Source organism: Numida meleagris, chromosome Z (assembly GCF_002078875.1).
Source record: "Numida meleagris isolate 19003 breed g44 Domestic line chromosome Z, NumMel1.0, whole genome shotgun sequence".
In the NCBI taxonomy this organism is placed as follows: domain Eukaryota; kingdom Metazoa; phylum Chordata; class Aves; order Galliformes; family Numididae; genus Numida; species Numida meleagris.
This window is the reverse complement of record NC_034438.1, coordinates 38,235,315-38,245,305: the sequence shown is the minus strand read 5'-3', so window position 1 is coordinate 38,245,305 and position 9,991 is coordinate 38,235,315. Positions and strand designations below refer to the sequence as shown.

The window sequence follows — 9,991 nt, the reverse complement described above, 5'->3', positions numbered from 1 at the left end:
GAGGTCAGGCTGACAGGCCTGTAGTTCCCCGGATCCTCCTTACGACCCTTCTTGTAGATGGGAGTCACATTGGCAAGTTTCCAGTCTTCTAGGACCTCTCCAGTTGACCAGGAACGCTGATAGATGATGGAAAGCGGCTTGGCTATCTCTTCTGCCAGCTCCCTCAGTACTCTCGGGTGGATCTCGTCCGGCCCCATGGACTTGTGGCAATCCAGGTGGAGTAGTAGATCTCTGACCATTTCCTCCTGTATCATGGGGGGTTTGTTTCGCTCCCCATCCGAGACTTCCAGGATAATATCCAGGATAATATCCCTTTAAAGTATTGCTAGTCTAAAATCAGCCAGATGTGCATTATAGTGTATCTTAGTAATATCTCTACTGCAGTCATGGTGCAGTTACAGTTAGAAGGCTCAGGATGGAGACCACAGATGAGTCTTTGCAAAGTAGTGCAACAAAGCATCTGTATAAAAGGGCCACCTACCAGCTTCTGCCATCAGGAATACAACTGTAGCATGTAGTGACTCTCAGTGCTTCCCTGGAGCCTTCAAAAAAATAGTAACAAAACCAATGTTGTGGATGTGGAAGGTTGTAAGAAGGTAGGTAGCATTTCAAGCCCTCCGTCATTTTCCTGTTGTGGTGGTTATGGATTTCGTGTACATTTTTTTTCCCCTCAACAAGTAGATAGTGTGCTTTTTGTTTAAAACGTCTAAGGGCAGATGAAATACTCAGGTTCTCAAACTTATTTAATTGGCAGAAACTAATCAGTATTCTGAGAAAATATTTTCAGAGTAACAGCTTCTGAATATGATGAATTATATGAGATGCAAGGTTCAATACATCTTTCTAAATACAAGTAGCTTTTTCACATTCAGTGTTTTCTTCAGATTAATCTTTCATGAATAAAATCACGATGAGGCAAATTTGTTAATGTTTTTGGCTCTCTCCCTGACCGAACAAATTAGTTCTTCATATTTTTGCTGTAAGGTAGTACTCAAACTGCTTTGTTTCTGTCATTGTTCAGGATGACTTGCTTCCTCTATTTAATAACAAATCATTCACAGCATCTAGAAATAGTGTGATTTATTGTGTGGTTTCTTTAAAAAGAGCACCTTCAGAGTAACCATGAGGAAAAGAAGACTTTCAGAGTTTCGTGATACTTCATCAAGGAGTCCACTGCTGCCCTTCACTACAATGAATCAGGGCATTCTTGAATCTAGATCATTCCTCTGCTTCTGAGTAACCAAATGCCAAGAACTTCATTTCCTGCAGCAGTCTTTCTCCCAGATGTCTGCTATGGGCAGAGCCCATGCTGCCTGGTACACTCAATTCATGAAACGGCCAGCTCCTATACCCAAACAGGCCATCACTGAAGCTTCTCTCTTATGAGAGCTAATTGAAACCTCCAGAACATTGCTGCTTTGTGATTGAAAACTGCCATTAAGCAACAGCAGAAGAGTTTGGTGTTGTAATTAATGAACTGCTTTGCAAGCAGTTTAATTGCAGTTTTGGATTACTTGCTAACTAGCTGGGAAGTGTTCCATGTACGTTATTGAGGCTTATTAACTTGATCAGAGATTTCAGTGTGAGTGCAGAAATTTCAGATGCCAGAGGTCCTACCGTGGGATTACTGCTGCCTCCAGTAACAAGAGAACTCTGGAGAGTTCTTTAGTTTGTCAGTGGGTGGATTTTTTCCTTTTTGGTGTAATTATTATTTTTTTAACTTAATCTTCAAACAGTGCCATTTATCCTCTAATCATTTTATGTCTAGTAAACATACATATACATTTAATGAACTGATACCCTGTATCAGATTTGTACTGTCTGTATGTCTATGTAGATGCTAAAGTGTGAAAATCAAGGAATATGTTATCTTGTCAGATAAAACTGTGCAATTTTATATTTCTTATACATTTTAAATTATTATTTATCTAAAAATTGCCCAGAAATGTATAATAAAAACTGAACATTTGGTGATTTTGCATCTGAAAGCCAAGCAGATTTTAAAAGGGCAGAATAATTTTGTAGGACTTACTTGAAGCTGTGAAAGTGTACAGGAAGGACAAATGTAGCAGAACATTACACTTTGTCCCCTCTTTTATGCCAGTAATGCTCTTTTTTTTTGTTGTTGCACTTCTTCCTGTCCGATAGCTGGCTTCTACTCCCAAATCTTCCCTCCTCTTTTCCTCAGTCAAACTATGGTGACACTGTCTTGAATTCTTTTTGTTTCTCCCTGTTTATAGCTATCTTAATGACTTGGACCGCATAGCAGATTCCACCTATCTGCCAACTCAGCAAGATGTGCTTAGAGTTCGAGTTCCAACAACAGGAATCATTGAATATCCATTTGACTTACAAAGCGTCATTTTCAGGTAGAAAAAAAGTTTAGCACTCATTTACTTTGTTACTTTTTTTTTGTTTTGCATGAATTGTGCCACTTGTAGGATATTGATTAAAAAGTGCATTAAGAAAACAATTCTATGCTTTTAAAATTTAAGCTTGTTCATTTTATTATTATGGTTAATTATTAAACAGCTGACATTAAACATACCAAAACGATGAAAGACAATTTGGTTAGTCTTTTTTTGAAGACACTACCGATAGAAAATCTACAATTAATCTTTTCAATAAAATTTGACAAAGTTTTATTATAAGTAATAATCTAAAAATGCAGTCATGTATCTAATTAATGTTAATTATGGGATACAAAGTTACCTCCTGTGTAGCTGATTATTAGCAAAAAATCACTCTCCTAAAGAGAAAGCCTACTTGAATGCAAGTACTGTTGCTTAAAAATAATTATTGCATTTGCAATGGCAAGTGAGATTTCTTAAGAGTTGAGTTACCCCAAGGCATGGAATGAAGTGGGAGTACACTGCCAGCAAATTTGAGTTTTTCTGTTAGGTATTAACAACTTCAGTAAATACATGTTGTATTCTATATGTACTCTTAAATAGATCATTTTTGACAAGTCAGAAATTTTGACACTTGTAATTTTTGGAGGGAAGAGGCAGATCACTGAACCTGTTCTGTGCATGTGTTTCTGCTAAATTTATAGGGTATACATTCCAGAATCATGGCTCACTATCATGAGACTTTTTCATCTCAGAAATCTGAAGATTTTGAGACCCACAATGACTTAAATACAGAAAACATATCAAACTAAAAATCAGATATGGTTACTTGTCTACTTACAACAGATTCTATGCAACTTTAATATCAATGGAGAAATCTTTACAAGGAACAAACCAAGCTCTGTTTTCAACTGAATTCTTTTTTTTTATGTATGTGGTTGTGTGTTCATCTCTTATGGTATTTTGGTGCGGTTGTTAATTTTGCAGAATGGTGGATGTAGGAGGCCAACGATCAGAAAGAAGAAAATGGATACACTGCTTTGAAAATGTCACATCTATCATGTTCCTAGTAGCTCTTAGTGAATATGATCAAGTGCTTGTGGAATCAGACAATGAGGTAAGCAATTATTAGCACAGAGCACCAGTTTTGAAGAAAAAAATACTTCTGCCTGTCCCAGATGTTTTCCAAATCTATCTACCAGCAGTCATACACAACTACATGTAATGGAATGAGAAGTACTACAGAGATCAAAAGGCTGAGCCATGTTGTGGAGGATTCAACGAGTAAGAATATTGTTGAAAAAAGAGAAATATTCTCAGCTATTTGTGCAGTTAGTGTTCAGTATCAGAGACACAGAAATTGGTAGTGAAAATAAAGACAAAACGTATAGATTTCTTTCTAGAACAGGCCGTACATTAATGAACTTCACTCAGTTGACTTAAAGCATAGATTGTATTGACATATTTTCTAACTGTATTTTATTTCAAAAAATAGCAGAAACAAGGAAATGTTAGTTAGTGGCTTATGAGCTGAGAAGACCAAGCTTATTAGTATCCAGTATATTGAATGTTGTTTTGCAGAGTAGAGAGATTGTTTAATGTTTGTTGGTTTGTTTGTTTTTTTAATTTTTTAAAAGCGTGCCCAGATGGCTAAGAAAGTTAGTGGCATCCTGGCCTAAAGTTACACCAGGGGAGGTACAGGTTGGATATTATGAAAAATTTCTTCTCTGAAAGAGTGGCAAAGGATTGGAACAGGCTGCGCAGGGAAGTGCTGGAATCACCATCCCTGGAGGCATTCAAGAGAACAGTAGATGTGGCACTTAGGGATGTGATTTAGTGGGCATGGTATTGATAAATTGATGGTTGGATTAGATGATCTTCAGGGTCTTTTCTAACCTTCATGATTCTTTGATTCTAGACTAAAAGGGTTTGTGTACTGAATTGAAGGGGATACACTGACAATCACATTCAGGCTTGGGCTCTGATGACTGAAGTGATGCCTCAAGTTATGTATGATAGCTTTTCTGTAACTACTTTACCACTAGTAAGAAAAAGATCATTTTACTTGTAAAGGTGTTTTGATTTTTCACGTTTTTACTTTTATCTTTGAGGAGGTAAAAGCTGTAAAACTCTTCATTTTGAAGCTGGTTCTTGCATTGCACTTCTGACTGTGATATGGTGTTAAAATTTCAGTACCAAATTGTGTCTTTCTCCATATGTACAGCATGAGTTTGATGCTATGATAGAATCTAATCCTGCTTTGATCTGTGTGCCTCTTACTTTAAAGATCTGTCTCAACAAGTTGCAATGTTCTGGTCCTCCATTTACATTGCTTGTATGGCCTGATTATACAGTACGATTTTTGTAAGGCAGCCTACTTTCTTTTTCTAATTAGTCCACTGTATGTTATTGCCTGAAGTCTCTTTCCTTGTAGTATGTCTTTACAAAAAAAACCTATACTTTTCAATCATCTGTTGGTTTCTTTTTAGCTAATAAATTGTTTCATTAATCTCATTTCAATCTATAAACATAAATCTTAAGAATTATTATTTGTTATTCAGTGCATGTGTTTATACAACCCTTCACCATTCTGAAATGGGCTTAGAGCCTTTAAAATTTATATCTATATTTTAAAACGCAGTGCATGACAAACTCTCAGCTTTAAGTCTGTTTCTTCCCTTGCTTAGCTTATTCAAAAGAAATACATTTGGATTATAAATCAGATGAGTCTATACTGAGTTGAGAGGCTTTGCTAGTATCTCTCAGGGTTTTTTTTTTTCACTGGAGCTGGGCACAGTATCTGTCTTCATACCCTTGGGACTCTTAAATCTTCAGAGTTCTGAGGAACAAGGTGTGCATACAAATGGTAGAGTATGTAGAAAAAGAGACTGTTCAGACTGCCCAATTTTGAGAGCCCTATGTAGGATGGTTAATAAATACAGAAATAAGTTTCAGCTTTGCAGTAGACCAGTAAGCATTTGCAATTACGGGAAAACTAGAGACAGCACTTTATAGTTTCAAAATCTGGATTCATACAAAAGTGATTTTCGTAATCTTGGGGGTTCTGGTAGACAAGAAGCTCGACTTGGGCCGGCAGTGTACATGTGCAGCCCAGAAGGCCAACTGTATCCTGGGCTGCATCAAAAGAGGAGTGTCCAGCACAGTGAGGGAGGTGATTGTCCCCCTCTGCTCTGCCCTCATGAAGTACTGTGACCAGGCCTGAGGCCCTCAACACAAGAAAGACAAGGAGCTGTTGGATTTGGTCCAGAAGAGGCCACAAAGATTGTCAGAAGGCTGGAGCACCTCTCCTAAAAAGAGACTGAAGGGATGGGGCTTATTCAGCCTGGGAAAGGCTTAAAGGGAGACCTTAGTGTTACCTTTCAGTAGGTAAAGTGAGCTTATAAAAAAGATTGAGACCAACTTTTTAAATGGTTTGACAGTGATAGGACAAGGGGGAATGGTTTAAAAGAATGAAGATTTTGATTAGATAATAGAGGAGGGCAGTTAAACACTGACACAGGCTGCCCAGAGAAGCTGTGGAAGCCCTATCCCTGGAGGCATTCAAGGCCAGGTTGAAGGGGATCCTGAGCAACCTGAATTGGTGGGTGGCAGCAGGGGTCTTGGAATGGAATGGAATAGTTTTTAAGGTCCTTTCCAACCCAAGCCATTCTGTGATTCTATGATAAAAAAGTTTCTTTTCAGGTAGAGAACTGCACATTTTCTTAAGCTTTTTCTTTTTCTTTCTAAGCTTGTACCATTTCTTAATTTTGATGTGCATAAAAAGAAAATGTGACTGGAACACTGTACCAGTTTGTCATTTGTTAACAGATCACACTGATCAACACTACAGAAGTTCCATCTAGTCTTTAGGAACTCATCTGTGTACAGTCTAGAGACATACTGAAGAGAGCAGAATATGTCAGTTCTAAAGCTGTCTTAATTATTTCATGTAGCTGCAGCTAAGATTGTTACCTTTAAAATAGTAGTGTGTGACTTAATTTCTCTTAAACTAGTGTTTCCTTCCCCTGCCTTTAATTATCATAGCTGTCAACAAATTTTCATTTAAGTTTTATAGAAAGTACCTCCTCCTTCCAATAGATGCATTCACAGTTTTGATCCAACATTTCAGCTCTTCTTGAGTTTTTTGTAATATATAAGGCAAACTGAAATGATTTAAGGATTTTGAGTTTTTAAAAATTATGCATTGGCTCAGGAAATTCTAGACCCATGCCTTCAGTGTATCCCCATCCTAGGAGAGATGCTCAGAGCTTGACTAGACTTGGCGAACTTGCTGAACAAAGTCACTGTGCAAGGATGTCAGTTGCTTTGACTGATGGAAAACCGTATTATTCCTAGATTGTCCTAAGTAGAGTGGATCAATGTTTCTTGTTTTGTTAAAAAATATTTCAATTAACATCTAGTGTATTAAAACTACTTGAAAGTCTGAAATCCAGGACAGACTTTTTTGTGTGTGAATTTATCTGTATATATTCGTGCAGGAATGTAGGTGCAATCATACATGCTCATGTTTTGAATCTGTACAAAATAGATCTGTAAAAATCAAGAGTATCCAAATCCTTTTGGTGGAACTTGTGTAATATTCGTCAGTGTGATCTGTTAATGGATGACAAATGAGTTCAGTGTTCCAGTCAGACTTACTTTTAATGTAAGCCAAAAATAAGAATGACATGAGGACACAGAGGTTAGAATACTTTCACTCTTCCCACAGGTAATTATCTGATGAACGTGTTTCATTTTTACATCAGAACTATCTTTCAGTTCACATCTCAGCATGTTTCCACTTTTTCTTTCGGCACTTTGTGTTCCTTATTCACAGACTGGTCCTACATGGCTTAGCACGAAGACTGAAAGAAAACAGTGTTGAGATCAGAGCACTTTTTCTCCATCGTGAATAAACGTAATTCTTCAGTTGTCTGTTTTTTCAACATTCAGCAATCCAGAACAATTGAGCATAGGGCAGAGGGATAATACAAACTCCCGGATATAATTAAAATCCTAAAATGGTCTTCATAATTGCCTAACAATATTAACAGTAAATAAAATCTCCAGAACCCATTGTTTATTTGGAATCTAGAGAAAATAACACATTAATCTTCTGTGCCAAAACTATCTGCTGTGTGTACTGTATTTGTTCATACATGCTCACATATTCGTATGTATTCTCTTTTTGGCTTGTGGATAAAGAGCCCTTTAAATGCAAAGTGTAAAGTATTACGCATTTGCATATGGAAGAGCTGGAGCCTATTTCTCTTTGTCAAAGTAGGTGGATAATAATGGAAACGCAAGGTTGAATGTTCATGAACCCGCTTGCAAAGCTGACAGAAGTATTGCTGGTAAATGTTGCTGTTGGCAGCAATTGCTGGCAAAGAAGATGGCCATTTCTTTTGTTCAATAACCAATGTAAAAACTGAGCAGAGAGCAGCATTTTTCAACAACAATTTTATTTTAAATATATTTACTCATGTTTTTCCAGAATGGATATTGATGAAAAACTTATTATTACAGCATTCATGTCATTTCATCCCAATCAATAGAATATTCTTTTTTTTTTTTTCATTTAAAAATTTGGTGATAGCAATGTTTAGATACAGTTTTGACCACTTTTCAGACTACTTTTATTTTGACAGTATTTTTGTGATTTGGTGGTTTCTGAAAAAGTTGATTTTGATGGATTTCAGTCATTATTTGATTCATTTTTTCCTTTTCTAGGTGCATAAAATTGCAATATATTTTCAAGGTCAGTGCTGCAACTTCACATTGTTGAAGAGGTTAGACTTCTTCTTCAAAGTGATTTGGAAATACAATTCTCAGCAATGGATTTGAATTCCAAGTCTTCTGTCAGCAGCCTTTTTTTTTTTTTTTTTTTTGTCAGAGTTATTTGCAGAAAGATTCAAGGTTCAAAACAAAGTGAACCAAATAGAAGAATTATTTCTGACCTCTGTGTTTGAAGTAGTCTCTTACTCTTTTTGAGTTATCCATAAAAACATTTAAATGGCCAGTGTAGTCCTTTATCAGAGTGGCCAGTTACAGCAGTATAGCTTCAAGATTATATTTCGTACTGTTGGCAAAAATCAGAAGCACTTACAGTTTTGATACTGTATTTCTCTTTTACATAGCAGAGGAATCTCTCCTTACTTCCCAGCTCCGATTTCCTTTATTATTTCCCAGTTTTTCATGTAGCAGCCCTATTAGCCAAGGAATACACTCAGTCTTCTGTGCAGCCAGGCAGTTCTTCTGCTTAAATAATTGCTGGAAGTCTTTTTTGGAGAGTCGAGACATTCCTAATTAATACAGACTTTCCGACAAAAACCATTCACACTATGTTATGTAAAATAATATAGTGTATTACTTGATGCTAAGCAACTTCAGGAATACTGTGATCTTTAAGGGTTTTTTTTAATGAAGCTCTTGTGCCAGTACCTCCTGCTCTGCAGTTATCATTCTGAATGTCCTCTCACTTGAATAAACATTTGTTACCAGCATAAACAATTACCTGTATTGTGGAAGCTGTTAATTTAAGAATGCTTGTCTGCTTCACCACATTTTCTCTCAGCATTTAAATGAAATTAAATCCCTCAAAAATTGTGAATTCCTAATTTTGTTAGCATAAGCTACTTAAGTTATTAACAGTTTATAAGAAAAAATATCGATAGCAGCATTTTTCAATACGTTACTTATGTTCTGCCCACTAGATGACACTCTAGACAGTTATATTTTTGAGTGAATCTCCATTACTGTTCCTGCTTTGTTTCAGATTAATGCTGAACCTAGTATGTTCTAGTCTGTCAAAGCACTGTTTGTTTTTTTTTGGCTGGGAAGTGCTGTTTTCACTAAGTATCAGCAGATATGTCTTTTAAATGTTATTTTAGCATTATTGTGCTCTTTGTTGTCATTTCTGTGGAAATAAATAGGAGGCATTACTTTCAGAGTGACCTGTGTATTTTACTGAATCTAGGTTACTTACATGTTAATAACATAAAAAACAATTGTCATAATTTTTATCTTTAGGGCATGTGTTGGGTATTTTTCAGCTACCTCCACAAGTACCAGTTCTACTTGCTCTTCATTTTAACTGTGCTGTTTAGCAACACATTTAACAGAATAAAATCCTTACATTCAAAATGCAAATTGCAATATTTTCCGTCTCTTTCTGTCCAGTAAAATAGCACTGACTGTAGCAGTTATTTAGTAATATGCATAATGTTGTATATATCATGCCATGAACTGAAATGAAATTTTCTTAATTTATACTTTCATGAGACTTTACAAGACTCTCTTGTTAACTATGTAAGTGATGTGAAATCTGCACAGAATCCCTGGAATTGTCTAATCTGTTCTCTTGATGTTCTAGCAGTACCACCTTATTACATACGTACATACATACATTTAGAAAAGATTCCTGCAGCTTTCCTGATATATTAACTGCTACTGTTTGCTTCTCTCTGCACATGAAGATGCTGTAAGACCTGTTCTGTAGCAATGTACCTGTAGCGAAATAGTTACCATTCCCGAGATACCAGTTAGTATGCAAGACTTTAATTCACCATCCCAACATTCTCAGTGGGTACCACTGTACAGGGCAAGGTCCTTGTATCATAAGAATTAAATCTACATCAGTG

At 36.3% G+C, this 9,991-nt stretch overlaps 1 protein-coding gene across 1 annotated transcript in view; it reads left to right on the top strand.

Moving 5' to 3' along the window:
- Positions 1–9,991, top strand: part of LOC110389577 (guanine nucleotide-binding protein G(q) subunit alpha) — a 139,529-nt gene that overhangs the window by 121,552 nt on the left and 7,986 nt on the right. The window contains exons 4-5 of the mRNA XM_021380245.1: positions 2,241–2,369; positions 3,339–3,468. Of these exons, the coding sequence (XP_021235920.1) occupies positions 2,241–2,369; positions 3,339–3,468 (259 nt within the window). The remainder of the gene's footprint in view (positions 1–2,240; positions 2,370–3,338; positions 3,469–9,991) is intronic.